The sequence below is a fragment of the Oncorhynchus mykiss genome, chromosome 23 (genome assembly GCF_057628025.1).
Source record: "Oncorhynchus mykiss isolate SJ-2025 chromosome 23, ASM5762802v1, whole genome shotgun sequence".
NCBI lineage: Eukaryota > Metazoa > Chordata > Actinopteri > Salmoniformes > Salmonidae > Oncorhynchus > Oncorhynchus mykiss.
The window spans coordinates 19,169,554-19,192,360 of record NC_143044.1 but is presented as its reverse complement, the minus strand read 5'-3'; the positions used below and the strand labels follow the sequence as shown (position 1 = coordinate 19,192,360).

General features: G+C 42.6%; 1 protein-coding gene across 1 annotated transcript; it reads right to left on the bottom strand.

Moving 5' to 3' along the window:
- Positions 1–4,302: 4,302 nt before the first annotated feature.
- On the bottom strand, positions 4,303–22,799 carry LOC110502544 (kinesin-like protein KIF11). Its single transcript, XM_021580663.3, has 23 exons — positions 22,567–22,799; positions 22,232–22,342; positions 20,541–20,673; positions 20,333–20,430; positions 16,905–16,983; positions 16,628–16,813; positions 16,347–16,471; positions 16,173–16,263; positions 15,821–16,063; positions 15,621–15,716; positions 15,414–15,502; positions 15,199–15,286; positions 14,899–15,087; positions 14,539–14,746; positions 14,274–14,446; positions 14,007–14,132; positions 13,751–13,909; positions 13,341–13,480; positions 11,846–12,119; positions 6,330–6,552; positions 6,074–6,231; positions 4,700–4,810; positions 4,303–4,608 (listed from the first exon to the last, which is right to left on the bottom strand). Exons 2-23 carry the CDS (start codon positions 22,306–22,308, stop codon positions 4,492–4,494), a joined length of 3,183 nt encoding a protein of 1,060 aa, XP_021436338.2. The 5' UTR covers positions 22,309–22,342; positions 22,567–22,799; the 3' UTR covers positions 4,303–4,491.
- Positions 22,800–22,807: the final 8 nt, after the last annotated feature.

The following is a 22,807-nucleotide window of genomic DNA, read 5'->3' as shown; positions in this document are numbered from 1 at the left end:
ACTACTGCAATGCTCTACTTTCCGGCTACCCGGATAAAGCACTAAATAAACTTCAGTTAGTGCTAAATACGGCTGCTAGAATCTTGACTAGAACCAAAAGATTTGATCATATTACTCCAGTGCTAGCCTCCCTACACTGGCTTCCTGTCAAAGCAAGGGCTGATTTCAAGGTTTTACTGCTAACCTACAAAGCATTACATGGGCTTGCTCCTACCTATCTCTCTGATTTGGTCCTGCCGTACATACCTACACGTACGCTACGGTCACAAGACGCAGGCCTCCTAATTGTCCCTAGAATTTTTAAGCAAACAGCTGGAGGCAGGGCTTTCTCCTATAGAGCTCCATTTTTATGGAACGGTCTGCCTACCCATGTCAGAGACGCAAACTCGGTCTCAACCTTCAAGTCTTTACTGAAGACTCATCTCTTCAGTGGGTCATATGATTGAGTGTAGTCTGGCCCAGGAGTGGGGAGGTGAACGGAAAGGCTCTGGAGCAACGAACCGCCCTTGCTGTCTCTGCCTGGCCGGTTCCCCTCTTTCCACTGGGATTCTCTGCCTCTAACCCTATTACAGGGGCTGAGTCACTGGCTTACTGGGGCTCTCTCATGCCGTCCCTGGGAGGGGTGCGTCACCTGAGTGGGTTGAGTCACTGATGTGATCATCCTGTCTGGGTTGGCACCCCCACATTGTGTTGTGCCGTGGCGGAGATCTTTGTGGGCTATACTCAGCCTTGTCTTAGGATGGTAAGTTGGTAGTTGAAGATATCCCTCTAGTGGTGTGGGGGCTGTGCTTTGGCAAAGTGGGTGGGGTTATATCCTTTCTGTTTGGCCCTGTCCGGGGGTGTCCTCAGATGGGGCCACAGTGTCTCCTGACCCCTCCTGTCTCAGCCTCCAGTATTTATGCTGCAGTAGTTTGTGTCGGGGGGCTAGGGTCAGTTTGTTATATCTGGAGTACTTCTGTCCTATTCGGTGTCCTGTGTGAATTTAAGTGTGCTCTCTCTAATTCTCTTTCTTTCGCTCTCTCGGAGGACCTGAGCCCTAGGACCATGCCTCAGGACTACCTGACATGACTCCTTGCTGTCCCCAGTCCACCTGGCCGTGCTGCTGCTCCAGTTTCAACTGTTCTGCCTTATTATTATTGGACCATGCTGGTCATTTATGAACATTTGAACATCTTGGCCATGTTCTGTTATAATCTCCACCCGGCACAGCCAGAAGAGGACTGGCCACCCCTCATAGCCTGATTCCCCTCTAGGTTTCAGCGTTTCTAGGGAGTTTTTCCTAGCCACCGTGCTTCTACACCTGCATTGCTTGCTGTTTGGGGTTTTAGGCTGGGTGTCTGTACAGCACTTTGAGATATCAGCTGATGTACGAAGGGCTACATAAATAAATTTGATGAGACTCCAAATTGAGCTACGGTGCATCCTGTTTCCATTGATTATCCTTGAAAAGTGATAAGAATCCACCTGTGGTAAATTCAATTGATTGTATATGATTTGGAAAGGCACATACCTGTCTATATAAGGTCCCACAGCTGACAGCTTGGTTTTTACCTAGACATGCACTATGAGGTTGAAGGAATAATCCGTAGAGCTCCGAGACAGGATTGTGTCGAGGCACAGATCTGGGGAAGGGTACCAAAATATTTCTGCAGCATTGAAGGTCCCTAAGAACAGCCACCTCCATCATTCTTAAATGGAAGAAGTTTGGAACCACCCAGACTCCTCCTAGAACTGGCCAAACTTAGCAATCAGGGGAGAACGGCCTTGGTCAGGGAGGTGACCAAGAACCCGATGGTCATTCTGACAGAGTTCTTCTGTGGAGGTGGGAGTACCTTCCAGAAGGACAACCATCTCTGCAGCACTCCCATCTGGCCACTCTATGATAAAGGCCTGATTGGTGAAGCCATTCCTCAGTAAAAGGCACATGACAGCCCGCTTGGAGTTTGCCAAAAGGCACCTAAAAGATTCTCAGGCCATGAGAAACAAGATTCTCTGGTCTGATGAAACCAAGATTGAACTGTCTGGAGGAAAGCTGGCACCATCCCTACGGTGAAAAATGGTGGTGGCAACATAATCATGCTGTGGGGATGTTTTTCAGCGGCAGGGACTGGGAGACTTGTCAGGATTGAGACAAAGATGAACGGAGCAAAGTACAGAGAGATCCTTGATGAAGTCCTGAACGCTCTGGAGCAGGTTCTCAGACTGAGGCAAATGTTCACCTTCCAACAAGACAATGACCTTAAGCACACAGCCAAGACAAGGCAGCAGTGGCTTTGGGACAAGTCTCTGAATGTCATTGAGTGGCAGAGCCAGAGACCAGACTTGAACCTGATCGTACATCTCTGGAGAGACCTGAAAAACAGGAAACAGCAGAGAACACGCCTATCCACATTGACGGGACCGCAGTTGAGAAGGTGAAAAGCTTTTAAGTTCCTCCGCGTACACGTCACCGACAATCTGAAATGGTCCACCCACACAGATCGTGTGGTGAAGGCACAACAGCGTCTCTTCAACCTCAGGAGGCTCACAAACGTTTACAGATGCACAACTGAGAGCATCCTGTCGGGCTCCATCACCGCCTGGTAACTGCACTGGCAACTGCCCGCAACCGTAGGGCTCTCCAGAGGGTGGTGCGGTCTGCCCAACGCATCACCGGGGGCACACTGCCTGCACTCCAGGACACCTACACCACCAGATGTCACAGGGAGACCAAAAAGAGCAAAGGCATCAACCACCCGAACCACCTGATGGTAGCCTGTTCACCCCGCTACCATCCAGAAGCCAAGGCCAGTACAGGTACATCAAAGCTGGGACTGCGAGACTAAAATAAACTGCTTTAATCTCAAGGCCATCAGACTGTTAAATAGCCATCACTAGCCAGCTACCACCCCGTTACTCAACCCTGCTCCTTTGAGGCTGCCACCATATATACATAGACATGGAATCACTGGTCACTTTAATAATGTTTACATACTGCTTTACTCATTTCATAGCTACTGTATTCTATTCTACTGTATTTTGGCCAATGCCTCTGACATTGCTTGTCCTAATATTCATATATTTCTTAACTCCATTCTTTTACTTTAGATTTGTGTATTGTAGTGAATTGTTCAATATTACTGCACTGTTGGAGTGAGGAACACAAGCATGTCACTACACCCACAATAACATCTGCTAAATATATTTTGCAAAAATGTTGAAAAAAAATTAAATGTAGTTTTTGCTTTGTCATTATGGGGTCGTGTGTAGATTGAGGGGAAAAAACAAATTTCACCAATTTTAGAATAAGGCTGTAATTTAACAAAATGTGTAAAAAGTCAAGTGGTCGGAATACTTTCCCAATGCACTGTAGTGTCATCCAAGAAAGCATCCGAGTGAGCAAAACAGAGCCCCACTTTTGCCCATTTATCTGATGCAGTCTGGCCAGAAATATACTGAACAAAAATATAAACACAAGTAAAGTTTTGGTCCCACGCTTCAAGAGCCAAAATAAAAACTCCAGAAATGTTCAGTAAGCACAATTGTATTTAGTAGTCAATAATATACTGTAGATATTGCCTCCTAATATTGTGCAATCGGTGTGTCGCTTCACTGGCCTGGGATATTGTTTGAATTCAAGACCAGATTGATCTCAATTTGTCAGTGTCAAAGTAGCCACTCATTTCAGTCATGTGTGTGGGTTCAAAAAATATTCAGCCATTGTCTATCATGTCAATGATGTGGAAACAAAATATGCCTACAAAGAAATGCTAGTTTGTTAACACCACCTGCTTTAAGTCACAAGCGTAAGTTACTCAGGATTTAAATGCATATTCCCATTCAAATTATTGGTATGCAGTTTGACATTTCAACAGCAAAACGTGAAAAATTATCGAGACACGGTGTGGGCATATAGGTGGAGTATGCATTTTAAGCACCTAGTCTAGAATTAAGGAAGGCACAAGGGGGGTGTGATATATGGCTAATATACCACAGCGAAGGGCTGTTCTAAGGCACGAACCAACGCGGTGTGCCTGGATACAGCCCTCAGCCGTGGTATATTGGCAATAAGAATTAGTTCTTAACTGACTTGCCTAGTTAAATAAAGGTAAAAAAATAATAATTGATTGGCTGACAGCCGTTGTATGAGACCATATGCCACGGGTATGACAAAACATGTATTTTTATTTCCATATACCACACCTCCTCGGGCCTTATTGTTTAATTATAGAAATGCTACATTTATTTTTCCAATTATGGGCTTGTGGTGCAGTTAACTAAGTGAAAGAAAGAAAGTGGTGTATATTTCAGAGGACGCTGACATCTTTAAAAATATGTTTAATACAGACAAATGAACATTAGTTAAATGTTCTAGCTCATTCATGTCAGTCAATCCTTTTAAGACTGCATAATAGGAAAATAAAACATTAACAGAACAGAGAGAATATTAAAAACCGACTCAAGACAGGTAAAATATTAAATAGTTAAGAAATGTAAAAGGAAAGTCACATTCTACAAGTTCTGACACCTGAGTGGTAATATGGACCCGAGTGGGGTATCGTGAGTGTCATTTTCTGCCATCTTGGAACGATTGAGGGATTTGTTTTCCTTCTTGCCTGCCTTCTTTTGCTGAAAGGAGAAAACATTACATTCAAACAAAGCCATAGCTAGGAGCGAGAGATGACAGTACATTAACAAAGAAACACTGGGGCAATCTTACCTTGAAGAATGGCACTCTTCCATTCTCGTAGCACATGAGGTTTTCGTCGATATAAGATGGCTCAGTGACATAGCTGTCGTTGTAGCCGCTCAACTCGTCCTCCAGAGAGTCCTATGGCAACAGATGTCATAACATCTATTCTGTACACTGAACTTCACCCTTTCCAATGTCATTATTGCCTATTACATGCTGAATAGTCTAGATCAGTCAGTATTCATAGTCCGTGTATACAGTAGAGGTTGACCAATTAATCGGAATAACCGATTAATTAGGGCCGATTTCAAGTTCATAGCAATCGTAATCTGCATTTTTGGACTCCGATTATATTGCAATCCACGAGGAGACTGCGTGGCAGGCTGACCACCTGTCACGTGAGTGCAGGCAGCAAGGAGCCATGGTAAGTTGCTACCTAGCATTAAACTTAATCTTATAAAAAATATATAATTTTTTAAAATCAAGCTTAACATAATCACTAGTTAACTACACATGGTTGAAAGATATTACCAGTTTAACTAGCTTGTCCTGCGTTGCATATAAATCAACGCATTGCCTGTAATTGTCACTTCTCTTGCATTCAGTGTAAGCAGAGTCAGGGTATATGTAGCAGTTTGGGTTGTCTGGCTTGTTGAACTGTGTGAAGACCATTTACTTTAGATTTGTGTATTGTAGTGAATTGTTAGATATTACTGCACTGTTGGAGCGAGGAACACAAGCATTTCACTACACCCACAATAACATCTGCTAAATATATGATATTTTGCAAAAATGTTTAAACCAGCTCTTCGCAATACTTGAAGCACAGTGATGTTATTGACTTCAAGCCCATCAACTCCCGAGATTAGACTGGCAATACTATAGTGCCTATAAGAACATCCAATAGTCAAAGGTCTATGAAATACAAATGGTATAGAGAGAAATAGCCCTATAATAACTACAACCTAAAACTTCTTAACTGGGAATATTGAAGACCCATGTTAAAAAGGAACCACCAGCTTTCATATGTTCTCATGTTCTGAGCAAGGAACTTAAACGTTAGCTTTTTTTTTTTACATGGCACATATTGCAATTTTACTTTCTTTTCCAACACTGTTTTTGCATTAAATAATGAAACATGTTCAATTTGGGTTTATTTGAGACTAAATTGATTGATTTATGTATTATATTAAGTAAACAATACTGTTCATTCAGTATTGTTGTAATTGTCATTATTACACATAAAAATCTGCATACTTTTTTTGGGTACTCAAAAAAAAAAAAAAGAAAATCGGTATTGGTGTTAAAATCATAATCGGTCAACCTCTGGTATACAGTAATCTGCGATACTGCCCCAAACCGACATGACCCAACCAGGTAAAATTGGGATCTAATGTGTACCTGATCGACCTGCTTCTCCTCCTCTACTGTGTCACACTGGAACAGGGCTGCCTGCAGCTCCTCCTGCTGGTGGCGGAAGCTGTCCAGCAGTTCAGCTCTGCTCTTCGACTTGGCCAGGAGACATGGGTACACAAACTCCCTCCTCTGAGGAGTTGTACCTGCCAGAACAAAACAATGTCAGTGACTCAGACTATACATGTAGAAGAAAAAAGCCAATTTAACATTTTAGATGGCATTACATCCGTGTCAGGCTCACCAGTTGGGACATCCTGTTTGAGCTGCTCGCTGAGGAAACTGTGGACACTGACCACGCCACCCTCCACGTGGGCCTTGAGTTCTATGTGGTGGTGTTCCAGAGTGTTCTGGTCCAGTGACGTCTGCTCCTTCAAGGCACCCAGACCCTCCTCCACCAGCCCTTGCTGCTGCTGCAGTTGACCACTCACCTCCTGGACCCTCTCCTCACAGCTCTGCTCCACCCTCTGATTCACACCACAGAGAAACAACGGTAAGGATTTCAGTTATGATGAATACTGACATGTAAGGAGCTGCTCAGGGATTTCGAAGCTAACCATTTTTGTAAAACTGAACAGTGTGGTACCAGACTACTAATATTTTCCGGCACTGAGCAAATTTCAGGTCTGCTGAGCGCAAACTTGAACCGTGTTCAACTTCCAGCACGTGTTTACTGTGAACAGAGGCTTTCATTTACTGTTTCAGTGGCCAAATAGCCTACTGTGACTATTTGACCATAAATGTACACCTACCAGAGTGGCTTACCATAAAAAAATATATATTTATTTTAGAAAACGCATCATGTAAAATTAACATGGAAATTGGTTATATCATTCAGCCTACAGTAGCAGCCAATGTATAGTGTTTAATGTAGGCCTACATTCCATTAAACTTTTCCTTCAGACAAGGTGGAGACTGAACATTGTGTTTAATACAAGAAATCAAAATAAAAAAAAGAATAGTTATTCCCATATCATTATTAAAGACAATCAGACAAGTTATGCTACTCTGTGCCTATTGGCTACTTAGCTTATTCAGACTCGTCTCAAAATAAAACACTTCCCCTTAAGACAAAGAAAAGCTCTTTACCTGGCACGCTTTTCAAAGATGGCTAGAAAATGTACACGTTTTGTGATCTTGTAGGAAGCACAAATTTGCTATAACTGGGTTAATAATTCACTAACTAGCAAATAATATGAACAAAATGTGCACACGGTGCTACATGCGATTGTTTTGAGATCAAAGCGTGAGCTGCATAAATCACAACAGCTCATGCTGTAAAACAGTCCAGTTCAAAGTGAATGGCACAAATCCATATATGTCAATTGTCTACTTGCACATAGGCCTTGATTGATTTTGTGTTGTGATTGTGATTGGTTATGCCGCACTGGTCTGTGTAAAGGAATACAATCCTACTCTGATGCGCTCAAATGTCGGTTGACCGAGAATAACCCGTTCGTTCTTCCAATCTGAAAAAAAAGGTGTACTTTTCCATATATAGACACCCTACACGCCGAGCTGGTCTGATGCTTTAAGTGCACTCTTAGATAAAATTACTCGTAACGGGCGAATGTTTACTGGTTGCTCAGGAGGGAAAGTCAGATCTGTGGAAGACATCGGAGATAAGAGGGTATAGGAGCAAGCGTTGCGTGAGTATTATGTGCCAAACGGGTGCGATTAGAATACAATATTTTTTCTTATAATTTGGAAAAGTGCACACTAAATAAGTGTACCAGAGTGTTAAGGAAAAAATATGAAGCCTTTAAAAACAGCAAAGACAAAAACAGTTGCATGCATTTGTGATTTGCAGTTTATTTATCGCTTAGGAAAATTATTCAAAGCTCCCTTTCTTATTCCGTTTTAAAACTAAAAGTTTGATTGCATTTCAAAGCATGAATGACTCATATGCTGTGTCATGACATGAAGGACTGATACATACAGTAGCATACAGTGCCTTTGGAAAGTTCAGACCCCTTGACTTTCTCCACATTGTTAGCCTTATTCTAAAATGTATATTTTTTTAAAATAAAATAATCCTCAGCAATCTACACACAATACCCTAATGACAAAGCAAAAACCAGTTTAGAAATTTGAGAAAATGTATTAAAAATGGGGGGGAAGAAAACATACCTTTACATAAGTATTCAAACCCTTTGCGATGAGACTCGAAATTGAGCTAAGGTACATCCTGTTTCATTGATCATCCTTGAGATGTTTCTACAACTTGATTGGACTCCCCCTGTGGTAAATGCAATTGATTGGCCATGATTTGGAAAGGCACACACACACACACACACACACACACACGTGTACCAACATATTTCTGCAGCACTGAAGGTCCAAGAACACAGTGGTCTCCATCATTCTTAAAATGGAATTAGTTTGGAACCACCAAGACTCTTCCTAGAGCTGGCCGCACAGCCAAACTGAGAAATCGGGGGAGAAAAGCCTTGGTCAGAGAGATGACCAAGAACCCAATGGTCACCGACAGAGCTCTATAGGTCCTCTGGAAATGGGAGAAACTTCCAGAAGGACAACCATCTCTGCAGCACTCCACCAATCAGTCCTTTATGGTAGTGACCAGACAGAAGCAACTCCTCAGTAAAAGGCACACGACAGCGCACTTGGAATTTGCCAAAAGTCAAACACTCAGAACATAAAAACAAGATTCTCTGGTCTGATGAAACCAAGATCAAATGCCAAGCTTCATATCTGTAGGAAAACTGGCACTATCTATACAGTGACGAATGGTGGTGGCAGCATCATCCTGTGTGGATGTTTGTCAGCTGCAGGGTCTGAGAGACTAGTCAGAATCGAGGCAAAGATGAATGGAAAAAAAGTACAGAGAGATTGTTGATAACCTGCTCCAGAGCACTCAGGAGCACAAACTGGGGCGAAGGTTCACTTGCCAACAGGACAATGACCCTAGACACATTGCCAAGAATGCAGGAGTGGCTTCGGGACAAGTCTGAATGTCCTTGAGTGGCCCAGCCAGAGACCAGACATGAATATCTCTGGAGAGACCTGAAAATAGCTGTGAAGCAACACTCCCCATCCAACCTGAGAGCTTCAGAGGGATCTACAGAGAAAAATGGGATAAACTCCCCAAATACAGGTGTGCCAAGCTTGTAGCGTCATACCCAAGAAGATTCGAGGCTGTAATCGCTGCCGAAGGTGCTTTAAAGTACTGAGTAAAGGGTCTGAACACTTATGTAAATAGGATATTTCAGTTTTTTTTGCTTTGTCATTATGGAGTAGTGTGTAGATTGATGAGTAAAACATACATTTAAATCAATTTTAGAATAAGACTGTTACGTATCAAAATATGGAAAAAGTAAAGGGTTCTGAATACTTTCCAAATGCACTGTATGCATGTATACACGCACACACACAGTACAGGTCAAAAGTAGACACCTACTCATTCCAGGGTTTCTTTTTTCCTATATTGTAGAATAGTGAAGACATTAAATCTAAGAAACATACGAAATCATGTAGTAACCAAAAGTATTAAAATCAAAGTAACTGATTCTTCAAAGTAGCCACCCTTTGCATTCTCTCAACCAGTTTCATGAGGTAGTCACCTGGAATGCATTTCAATTAACAGGTGTGCCTTGTTAAAAAGTTAATTTGTGGAATTTCTTAACATCTTAATGCGTTTGAGCCAATCAGTTGTGTTGTGACAAGGTAGAGGTGGTATACAGAAGATAGCCCTATTTGGAAAAAGACAAAATCATATTATGGCAAGAACAGCTCAAATAAGCAAAGAGAAACAGTCCATCATTTCTTTAAGACATAAAGGTCAGTCAATCCAGGACATTTCAAGTAACTTGAAAGTTTCTTCAAGTGCAGTCGCAAAAACCATCAAGCGCTATGATGAAACTGGCTCCCATGAGGACCACCACAGGAAAGGAAGACCCAGAGTTACCAATGCTGCAGAGGCTCAGTTCATTAGAGTTAACTGCACCTCAGATTGCAGCCCAAATAAATGCTTCAGAGTTGGACATCAAAATCAACTGTTCAGAGGAGACTGCATGAATTAGGCCTTCATGGTCAAATTGCTGCAAAGAAACCACTATTAAAAAGGATACTAATCATAAAGAAGAGACTTGCTTGGGGCAAGAAACACAAGCAATGGACATTAGACCGGTGGAAATTTGTCCAAATGTTGACCGGTGGAAAGAGTCCAAATGTTTGGTTCCAACAGCTGTGTCTTTGTGAGATGCAGAGTAGGTGAACAGACGATCTCTGCTTGCATGGTTCCCACCGTGAAGCATGGAGGAAGGGGTGTGATGGTAAATTGCTGGTGACACAGTCAGTGATTTATTTAGAATTCAAGTCACACTTGAGCAGGATAGCTAACAGCATTCTGCAGCGATACGCCATCCCATCTGGTTTGCACTTAGTGGCACTATCATTTGTTTTTTCAACAGGACAATGACCCAACACACCTCCAGGATGTATAAGGGCTATTTGACCAAGAAAGAGTGGAGTGCTGCTTCAGATGACCTGGCCTCCACAATCACCAAGCTCAACCCAATTGAGATGGTTTGGGATGAGTTGGACCGCAAAGTGAAAGAAAAGCAGCCAACAAGCTCTCAGCATATGTGGGAACTCCTTCAAGACCGTTGGAAAAGCATTCCAGGTGGAGCTGGTTGAGAGAATGACAAGAGTACGCAAAGCTGTCAAGGCAAAGGGAGGCTACTTTGAAGAATCTAAAATATTAGATTTGTTTAACACTTTTGTTACGACATGATTCCATGTGTTATTTCATAGTTGATGTCTTCACTATTATTCTACAATGTAGAAAATAGTACAAATAAAGAAAAGCCCTTTTAATGAATAGGTGTCCAAACTCCTGACTGGTACTAATATGAAATTCAATCTCCTACATTTTCTTAGACAATTAATAGGCACGAACTGTTTCCTCATTCCGCTGTTGCCTCAGCCACATTGTTCTCAACACCAATACGCTGGTTAACTTTGCTATTACGTATATAGCAACATAGGGAAAGGCGCCAATTCAACGGCACACTGAAGATTGTCCACAGTTCTGAAACAGCGACCTCTATCCAACACAGGAGAAAGCGCATGTTACAAAATATTATTTATTAGTGGTGCATAATTATTTTCACATAATATAACCATGTACAATTTCAGGTATCACATGTTTTTGAGTAAAGACTGTGCCATTCGTGGCCTCCGCAATTGTTTTGTCTACCAAAACAGGGGTGAATCAGACAGCCTGTGCACCATGAAAAAACGATTTGCGATTGCTCGACCAACAGCCTATTGACCAGTTAACTAAATGGGGTCAGCCCTAATGAGGTCTGATAAAAAGGTCTGATCCTGTTGGTATCCAACAATCCATAGGACTGCTGAACACTTGAACTGGACTGCAGACTCTACAAACCTTAGAGCACACATACAGTACATTCATGACACACACCTAATGATTGCTAAATACTGCACAATATAAAACACTGCCACCCCCCCCCCAATCCCTGCCTTCCCCAAAACACATGAAAATATTGGACTATAAATTGTGCCTTCCTGTATTATAATAAAACATTTATTCTATTCTACTAAGCTATTTACTTGGTTTGTATTCTCATATTTTATCATTTCTTACAACTGAAACTTCTAGGCCAAGAAAATTGGCAAAATAGCAAAAATACATGTTAGTACTCTATTTCATAAAGTACCACCAAGTCCCTGTTTGAGGTAAAACTGCACAATATTCTGTCTGACTGTATAGTTTACCTGTAGCAGGGTCTGAGCAGAGGCGGTGTTCTCTCTCATCAGGGTGAGCTGAGCATGGGAGTCAGTGCTGTCCTTGGTAGAGGCACACCATTGCAGACTCCTCTTACACAGTTGGGTCAGAGAGCTGTGCAGGTGGCTGCAGTAGACGGAGCACTCCTCCATCGTATGCTGGGCCTCCTGGGCAGTCTGCTGGACCTCAGAGATAAGGCTGGCGGTGGAGGACGCTAGACGCTCCTTTTGGGTTGCGGTCTGGTTCTCAGCTGCACTGCATCTCCTGGAAGACAGAATCAAATGAATTAGAGGCTATGCACTGGCAAACATCAAGTGAAAAGAGTATTATGCAGATTCAATGGACAAAGTCAACGACATGGTAGGGCTGACTCCAATTAGTCAACCGGTCGATTGTTTGGTCGTTAGGCGGTTGGTCAACCGAGATTGTGTGTTACTGCTTTACTAAAACACACACCCAACTCAGTGAACTAATCCATTGGAGGCCAAGTCTAAAAGCCAATTTATGTTTGATCCGAAAATGTGGTTTGAGGCTCCATATGGAGAGATTAACGCAATTGCGGAGCCTCCAGAGGCAAAATCAAGCTCTGTACTGCATCGCCCTGCGCATCCCAAATGTTGTAACAATGAGAAGGGATCTGTACAGCTCCGCATTGACATGACATTGGTTGACGGTAGGTGGGGGAGGTACATCCTGTATAAACACAAACTCACTTCTTTGAGAACAGCTGTGCATTGCGCTGTTAAGCGCAAGAAGTATGAATGCCCTGACATCTGATGACACACATATACATATCTAAATGCTGCATGGCCATCTGCAGACGTCAGATTGAGCACGCACAATGCACTTCTCTCCAGAATGCGCTCTCTCCCGCAGATTTGTGCATATTCATAACTTCATTGTGTGAATTGTTTGCATATATCACCAGTAGTATATTTAAGCAATAAGGCCCGAGGAGGTGTGGTATATGGCCAATATACCACGGCTAAGGGCTGTTCATAAGCGCAACGCGGAGTGCCTGGACACAGCCCATAGCCATATATCACAGACACATTGTTCGCTGAGTGCACAACCTATGCTACAGTTGGTTTATTTCATTCCATTTTACAAATTGTCAATTTAGTAGTCTTTTGTTTGGAGCTCTGCGGTCGATGTTGATTAAGGACACGCACGCATAGAAGTAGGCCTACAAGCTACCGTGAAAATGTAGGCACAAAAAGTGTTTATTTGGGGATATGATAGTATTTCTGGATTGGCTTGACGCACCATCACTAATGACCTGTGGAGCTTCTCAAAGTAATGTTTTCACCTCAAACGGCAATCAAATGGCAGCTGTTTTTACATCCATTGAGAATTACAATAGACGACTTTCGGTCAACCACAAAAAATATATATATTTGAGTCGGGACAGCCCTAACGCCATGGACAGGTATATCACATCACATTAGGCCAATGGCCCAGTTAAGACAGCCCAGTTGCACTTACGTTTGCAGGGTCTGCTGAAGGGACTGGACAGGGACCTGCAGGGCGTCGGAGGCACTCATCAGGCCAGCGTAGTTATTCTGGGTCTCCATGGCCAGGAGGTTGAGCTGGTTCTGCAGACACTGGATCACTTGGGTCATGCCCTGTAGGGGAGGTGATGTCACAAGGTCAGATCAAAAAGCACACTTGTTGCCCAAACAGCCTCGATAGTGACGTTTTTTTTTTTTTTTGTCAACATCCAGATGTCTAACAGGGACTGGACCAATGGTATAAAAGCAGAGTAGACATTGCCGGAGCAACCCTATTGTGCATATCAAAGTGTATTACTTTGACATCTTGTTTTTTCAGATAATTGCAGAGGGTGATAAGAGAAGACACTTTATAGACCACTCCAAATCGATCCCAGGCCGTACCGTCTGATGCTCCTTGTCTGCTCTGCTGATCTGTTTCTTCAGGTTGTTGTGCTCAGTCTTTAGGGAGCCGAGACCTGCTGTGGCAGTCTCCCTCAGGGCAGCCAGGTCCTGGGCATGGCCATTGAAGAACGACGTCATCTCCACCTTCATGGACGCCATCTGGGAAAAAGGAAAGCATTCATTAAATTGTCTAACACATGCATAAGCAAAGTATTTAGAGTATATACAATGCATTATTTCAGCCAGCTTCACTTACCTTAGCTGCCAGGGCATGGTGGCTCCCCAGTGTCTTCTTCAGGCTATCATTCATGGCCATGATGGCACTGAAACCAGGCAACATCTGGGCCACCAGGACCTCCTCAAGCTCCAACTTGTGCTCCTCCTGTTAAAACAGGATCATATTAATCAAGAAATATCACACACACACACACACACACACACACACCTCTTTATACAGATGTATACAAAAACAGAAAAAAAAAACACCAGAAAAGAACCGACATGGCTTAATTTCTACCCTTACCAAAACCTGGTGCAGAGTGTTTTTGGCCTCCGCACACAGAGTCTCTTGCGCCATCAACTTAGCCTGACACTTGGTCATGCCATCAGTAAACAGGTTATTGATGCCGCAGAAGGACGCGGCTACAGTAGCCATGGCACCTTTGAAGGCTTTGTCGTTGACTGTAAGAAGACCCTCTGAGGGAGCAAAAGACATTCAATCAGATATTAATTTCTATGATGCACTCATATCACTCTTGTAAACTACCGGTCCATTTCAAGCTGCTCACCAACTGAGGTTTTGTAGGAGTCCAGCATGCTCTGGTGCTTGTTGCGCTGGTCTTCCACAGAGTTCTGCATCTGGCTGAACATAGCATCCATGTGGTCGGTAAAACTAATCTGGATTTCAGAGTTGTGCTCCTCAACTTTCTTCTTCCTCTCTAGCTTAGCATGCAGGTCAGATACATCTTTGGTGCTCACATCAACAGTTGTCAGCAACTGGAGAAAAAAAGGTTCAATCTTAAAAACAGACAGTCATACAGTACATGCTCAAATGTCATTTTAGTCATTTAGACTGAACTGTTAACCAGAGCGAATTACAGCAGTGAGTGTATACATTTTCGTACTGGCCATAACGTCGTCACCCTAACCTTGTCTGCAGTGGTGTACAGTTTCTCCTCAGTGGTGGCCAGCTCAGACACTATAAACACCTCCTCAGTGAGCTTCTGTTTGGTCTCCTGCAGGTCCTTGTGAGTCTCCTCCAGCTTATGGTTCTTCTCCTCAAGATCATTGATGCACTGGTCCAGCTTATCCTTGCTATCCTCAAACAGCTCAAAGACCTGGGAATGAGGGACGATCACAATATTTTTGGATTAGTCATGTGGAGCCAGTAGCCATTGTCCAGCTCATCCAAAAACAGGAAGTAAAATGACATTTTTAAACATGCTTACTCTCTTCAGCTCCTCCTCCACTGATGCAATCTTCTCGGTGTATTCTGTTATATGCTCCTCTTGGGAAGATATCAGGCCCGCCATGCTCCTGTGGGGTGATAAATTAAAATGTTAAACTCCTGTACTTTCTCCTTTTGAAGTTATTAAATTCCAATACAGATTTTAGTAAAAACGTGAAACATTAACAAAATATGTGTTGTACAATGGGCAATTACTCATAGTTCTCAGACGACAAATACACTCCATTCTTGTCACGAGTGGCAGCCAAATCCCGTTTTAGACGCTCAATTTCCTCTGTGTATTCCTGATAAAATACAATATTTTAGTACAAACATTTCACCAAATAAGATATTCTTAAAAACATACATAAAGTAAACAGAATTCTCCAAATTTCAATTTAGAGTTTCAGTTCTTATATTCACCTTGATAAGAGTTCTCTTCGTCAACTTCTGGTTCACCTCAGGCTTGTTCATGATGTTCTTGGCCCTGTTGGCATATTCCAGCGTGCTCAGAGTTTCCTGGGGATTTCCCGAAATGAAAAGTTAGAGTATTGAGGCATTGCTAAAAACTAGACATCAATCTAGACACACATGCCAAGAGACAATAAGACAGCCAGACACACCTCCAGGTTTATTGAGGCTGGGGAAACGGTGGCGATGATGGAGGTCTTGGTGCGGCCTCCGAGTGAGTCCTGGAGGATACGGGTGAGTTTGGACTCCCTGTAGGGCACGTGGGGCCTCTTCTCCACCAGTGCAGTGATCACCCTGCCCAGTGTCAACAGAGACTGGTTGATGTTGCCGGCCTCGCGCGCCCGCTTGTCCACAGCCCCCGATCGGCCGATGTTCTCACTGCCAGCAAGGTCCACCTACAAGATGAGGTCACATTAGCGAGAATTCCTGGTGGGCATCACAAGCAGGTGCACATACAGGACAAATATGTGATCTTTCTTTGTAAGTAATACCAGTTAACCGTACCAAATTCAGTTTTCCAATCTTGACCAGTTCCTCTCCTTCAATGGTGATCTCCTTCATATGAATCGTGACAGAGAACACAGAGTGAGAGCGGCTGAAAAACAAAAAGGGGCAGATCAATATTACACTATAACGCCTTGCTATGAGAAGTTTAGCTGGTTAGACATGCAGGTTTACCTGGAGTAGGCATTCATAAGAGTGGAGGCAGTTTTTCTCTTGGCAGATCCACGCTCCAGAATCTGGTAAATCTCATTTTTGTTGTGTACCGTGATTTCCTCCAGGCCCTTGATTATGACACCCCTCTGATGGACAGAAAGTACATTTAAACATCATAACTAGTTTAAGAACATCACCCCATTGGTGGAATAGCAGGTTGTCTATGGAAACAGCAGTGACGTGTTGACACTTGTGGAATTCAACTAATTAGGAACGTACATAAATGTGAGAGTGAGTACTACCTTATTACGTGGATCATCAAACAATTGAAGGCGTTCAGTGACATCGGGACAAGGACTTAGCAGGTCAAACAGCTCTTCATTGTAAATCTCCAGCAAGGAAACCTTGACAGAAAACTCTGTCCCATTCTCAGACAGCTTCTCAAATATCTGATGAAGTGTCCGGGGAATGATACCAGCAAGAGGGTCCTGAAAGAGTAGATTCAAATCACACATTAGTACACATACAGAGGACAATAACAAAAAGTCAACTGACAAATCTGACACAATTATGTTATACCTCTTCCCATGTAAATTCTTCATTCGGAGATCTTTCTCCTTCCATTGTGAAGGTCTTTCCTGTTCCAGTTTGGCCATATCTACATGACAAAAGCCATTTAAATAAAAAATATTTTAGAAAAACAGACAGACAAGTCTTCAGTGGCCAATGTCAGCTTCTTTTTTTGGGGGGGGGGGGGGGCACTCGGTGTTTGGTCGCTGCTCATGTTTTTGTTTGTTCATTTGTGGATTGCGCTGTACTCTGCCACTAAATGTTGTCTATTGCTTGCTAGTGAAGGGGAATATATACATTTTAGAATAAGGCTGTAATGTAACAAAATGTGGGGAGTCGAGGAGTCTATACTTTCCGAATGCACTGTAACTGCCTTAATGCTGCTGGACCCTGCGAAGAGCCTTAATAAATAAACATATTGCTCACCATATGTCTGCTGCAGAGGGACAAGAGCCATGAGAAAACAAGTTTAGATGAGTTTTGGAAATAAGTTAATTATTTAACAATATCACACCGTTTGGACACTGACGAAATGTTATTCTTGCACCAGTTCAGTACTTTTATTTCCATGACTCATCTAAACTTGTTTTCTCATGGCTCTTGTCCCTCTGCAGCAGACATATGGTGAGCAATATGTTTATATTTATTAAGGCTCTTCGCAGGGTCCAGCAGCATTAAGGCAGTTACAGTGCATTCAGAAAGTATACAGACACCTACACTCCCCACATTGCTACGATACAGCCATACTCTAAAATGGATTCAATATTATTTTTCTTAATCTACAAACAATACCCCAGAATGACAAAGCAAAATCAGGTTTAGACATTTTTGCAAATGTATTAAACAACTGAAAAACTTTATTTACATACAGTTGAAGTCAGAAGATAAACGTAGGTTGGGGTCATTAAAACTCGATTTTCAACCACTCCACAAATTTCTTCTTAACAAACTGTAGTTTTGGCAAGTCGGTTAGGACATCTACTTTGTGCATGACAAGTTATTTTTTCAACAATTGTTTAAATACAGATTATTTAACTGTATCACAATGTCAATGGGTCAGAAGTTTACATACACTAAACTGACAGTGCCTTTAAACAGCTTGGAATATTCCAGAAAATGTCAGGGCTTTAGAAGCCTCTGATAGGCGAATTGACGTCATTTGGAGAGGTACCTGTGGATGTATTTCAAGGCCTACCGTCAAACTCAGTGCCTCTGCTTTACATCAGGGGGGGCGAAAAAAAATCTAAAGAAATGAGCCAAAACCTCAGAAGAAAAGTTGTATAACTCCACAAGTCTGGTTCATCCTTGGGAGACACCTGAAGGTACCACGTTCATCTGTACAAACAATAGTATGCAAGTAGAAACACCATGGGACCACACAGCATTCATACCACTCAGGAAGGAGACGTGTACTGTCTCCTAGAGATGAAAGGACTGGTGCGAAAAGTGCAAATCAACCCCAGAACAGCAGCAAAGGACCTTGTGAAGATGCTGGAGGAAACAGGTACAAAAGTATCTATATCCAGAGTAAAATGAGTCCAATAACAACATAACCTGAAAGGACGCTCAGCAAGGAAGAAGCCACTTCTCCAAAACCACCATAAAAAAGCCAGACTAAGGTTTGCAACTGCACATGGGGACAAAGATGGTACTTTTCTGAGAAATGTCCTCTGGTCTGATGAAACAAAAAATAGAACTGTTGGTCATAATGACCATTGTTATGTTTGGAGGAAAAAGGGGGAGGCTTGCAAGCCAAAGAACACAATCCCAACTGTGAAGCGCAGGGGTGGCAGCATCATGTTGTGGGGGTGCTTTGCTGCAGGAGGGACTGGTGTACTTCACAAAATAGATAGCATCATAAGAGAGGAAAATTGTGGCTATGTTGAAGCAACATCTCAAGACATCAGTCAGGAAGTTAAAGCTTGGTCGCAAATGGGTCTTCCAAATGAACAATGACCCCAAGCATACTTCCAAAGTTGTGGCAAAATGGCTTACGGACAACAATGTCAAGGTATTGGAGAGACCATCAGAAAGCCAAAACCTCATTCCTATAGAAGATGTGGGCAGAACTGAAAAACCATGTGCGAGGAAGGAGGCCTACAAACCTGACTCAGTTACACCAGCTCTGTCAGGAGGAATGGGCCTAAATTCCCCCAACTTATTGTGGGAAGCTTGTGGAAGGCTACCCGAACCATTTGAATCAAGTTAAACAATTAAAAGGCAAAGCTACCAAATACTAATTGAGTGTATGTAAACTTCTGACCCACTGGGAATGTGATGAAAGAAATAAAAGCTGAAATTCTCCACTATCATTCTGACATTTCACATTCTTAAAATAATGTAGTGATCCTAACTGACCCGAGTTAGGGACTTTTTACTAGGATTAAATGTCAGGAATTATGAAAAACTGAGTTTAAATGTATTCGGCTTAGGTGTATATAAACTTTTGAATTCAACTGTAAGTATTCAGACCCCGTTTCCATTGATCATCCTTCTACAATTTGGGAGTCCACCTGTGGCAAATTCAATTAGACATGATTTGAAAAGGCACACACCTGTCTATATAAAGGCCCCACAGTTGACAGTGCATGTCAAAGCAAAAACCAAGACATGAGGTCGAAGGAATTGTCCATAGAGCTCAGAGACAGGATTGTGTCGAGGCACAGATCTGGGGAAGGGTTCCATGTAGCCATGGCTCTGTGGTACTGCCTTGTTCCGAGCCAATTGTAATTTGTGGCACCTGACCACACGACTGGACAGTAGTCAAGGTGTGACAAAACTATGGCCTGTAGGACCTGCCTTGATAGTGTTGAAGCAGAGCTTTATTATAAAAACAGACTTCTCGCCATCTTAGCTACTGTTGCATCAACATGTTATGACCATGACAGGTCACAATCCAGGTTTACTCCAAGCAGTTTAGTAATCTTAAATTGCTCAATTTCCATACTCATTACAAGAGTCACTTGAGGTTTAGTGAAAGGTACAAATCATTCACAATGCTTTTAGTTTGAAAGATTTAGGACTAACCTATTTCGAACCATTCTGAAACAGACTGCAGCTCTTTGATAAGTGCTGAAGTAATTTCACTTGCTGTAGTAGCTGACGTGCACAGTTTTGAGTCATCCGCATACATAGACACACTTCACTGAAAGCCAGTGGCATGTCATTAGTCAAGAAATAAAAAAGTAAAAAGGGCCTAGACAGCTGCCCTGGGGATTTCCTGATTCTACCTGGATTACGTTGGAGAGGCTTCCATTAAAGAACACCCTCTGCTATAGTGTGGATAAAGTGTTACTTGTTGTTAGACAACATCAGATGGTATCATGAGGTCCCTGGCAATTCCCAGCCCTATGGCTTACAGCAAGTAAAATTCAGAGTATGAGTAAATGTACTTGGCAAATAAAGATGATTGACGTCAGTTATTACTTAGTACTTACGCAAAAACTGTACAGTTGTATCCACTTATCACTTCATCCAAAATGGGACATACAACACTCTTGTAGACGTCGATTTGCTTTGCAGCTGGACCGAAAACCTGAGGGTTTGATAACATGTAACTTAAATGTCCAACCTTACAGATGGCCTTCCAACCCAAGTAGATATTGGTGTTAGTCCATTTTACACAACATTAGCTACATTAGTTACCATATCAAAAGTGTACATTTTCCTAGCTGCCTTGTCGCCAATCCCTCCCGTTCGCACATTGATCTCTTTTCTGTTTTCAACCGTATCAATGACTCCATGGGAGGCAGACTTGCGTTCCGCGTTGTTGAAGGGTCTGAAAAGGCAAGGGCAGAGAAGTTAACGAGACATTAGTTAAGCCTAGATACAGTGCATTCTTAAAGTATTCAGACCCCTGGACTTTTCCCACATTTTATTACGTTACAGTCCCCCCCCCCCCCCCCCCTCAAACAAACACCCCATAATGACAAAGCAAAAAAGTTGACAATTTTGCAGGACAACGCTCCCCATCCAACCTGACCGAGCTAGAGAGAATCTGCAGAGAAGATTGGGAGAAACTACCCAAATACAGATATTTCTCCCAATCTTCTCTGCAGATTCTCTCTAGCTCAGTCAGGTTGGATGGGGAGCGTCGCTGCACAGCTATTTTCAGGTCTCTCCAGAGATGTTCGATAGGCTTCAAGTCCGGCTCTGGCTGGGCCACTCAAGGACATTGAGACTTCTCAGGATTGGCTTCAGGACTTGTCTTGGCTGTGTGCTTAGGGTTGTCCTGTTGGAAGGTGAATCTTAAACCCAGCCTGAGGTCCGGAGGGCACTGGAGCAAGTTATCAACGATCTCTGTACTTTGCTCCATTCATCTTTCCCTCAATCCTGACTAGTCTCCCTGCCGATGAAAAACATCCCCACATATGGTGGTGGCAGCATCATTTTTTCACCGTAGGGATGGTGCCAGGTTTCCTCCAGACATGACACTTGGCATTCAGGCCAAAGAGTTCAATCTTGGTTTCATCAAACCAGAGAATCTGGTTTCTCATGGTCTGAGATTCCTTTAGGTTCCGTTTGGCAAACTCCAAGCGGGCTGTCATGTGCCTTTTACTAAGGAGTGGTTTCCATCTGGCCACTACCATAAAGGCCTGATTGGTGGAGTGCTGCTGAGATTGTTGTCCTTCTGGAAGGTTCTTCCATCTCCACAGACAAACTCGGTCAGAAAGGTGACCAAAACCTGATGGTCACGCTAACAAAGGCTGTTATCCTCCGATTGCGCAGTTTGGCCGTGCAGCCAGCTCTAGGATGAGTTCTTGGTGGTTCCAAACTTCTTCCAATTAAGAAATCATGGATGCCACTTCTTGGGGACCTTCAATGCTGCAGACATTGAAAGTGCCTCGACACAATCCTGTCTCGGTGCTCTACGGACAATTCATTTGACCTCATAGCTTGGTTTTTCCTCTGACATGCACTGTCAACTGTGGCACCTTACAGACTGGTGTGTGCCTTTCCAAATCATGTCCAATCAATTTACAACAGGTGGACTCAAATCCAGTTGTAGAACAATCTCAAGGATGAGCAATGGAAACAGGATGCACCCGAGCTCAATTTCGAGTCCCATGAAGGGTCTGAATACTTCCGTAAATAAGGTGTTTTTTTATATTTTTAATACATTTGCAAAAAAATGTCTAAAACCATGTTTTTCCGTTGTCATTATGGGGTATTGTGTGTAGAACGATAATGTTTTTATTTAAGCAATTTTAGAATAACGCGCAAGAAGTGTGAATACTTTCCAAATGCACTGTATCTGGCAAGTGTTGCTGTGACACCATGTCCAAATGTTTGTATTTAAGTCCCAACTGGTTTCATACAAGTCACGTTTAGCTTACCTGCATCTCACAACAACTTGAATATTTCTCCCCTTCTCATCCTTTTTGGCAACATTGAACAAGTTGTTCGAAGCCATGTTTGCAGAACACTCAAAATCCTGCCAACGTCAACTGTAACAAATAACGATACCGTTTTTCAATTGAAAAACGCACATGTTGTATTAGTTAGCTAACATAACGTTACTGTTATTCTAACTAGGCAATTAGCTAGTTAACGGTAGCTATCTACTGTTACTAACTAGCGATTATCACTTCAATATATTTGCTAACGTTATCTTGCTTAGTTAGCTTGTTTACATAGGTTACATAGGCAACCAATCCAAATTTGTCATTACCAAATCTTTGCTCTCGGATTTCTCTCGAACAATTATCTTGTAGATGGCTAGCTAATTTTAACAAAAACAACTTGATTTGATTGCTAGCGCTCTTTCGTACCGACTGTGTAGTATTTCAAACTTTAAATACTTTCATCCGAGTTCAGCCAATTGCTAAATCGGAATGTCTCAAACGCGATTTTATTGGCAGTCTGTGGTCACATGAAAAATGGAGGAGTGATGCATCACGGGAACTAAGCTA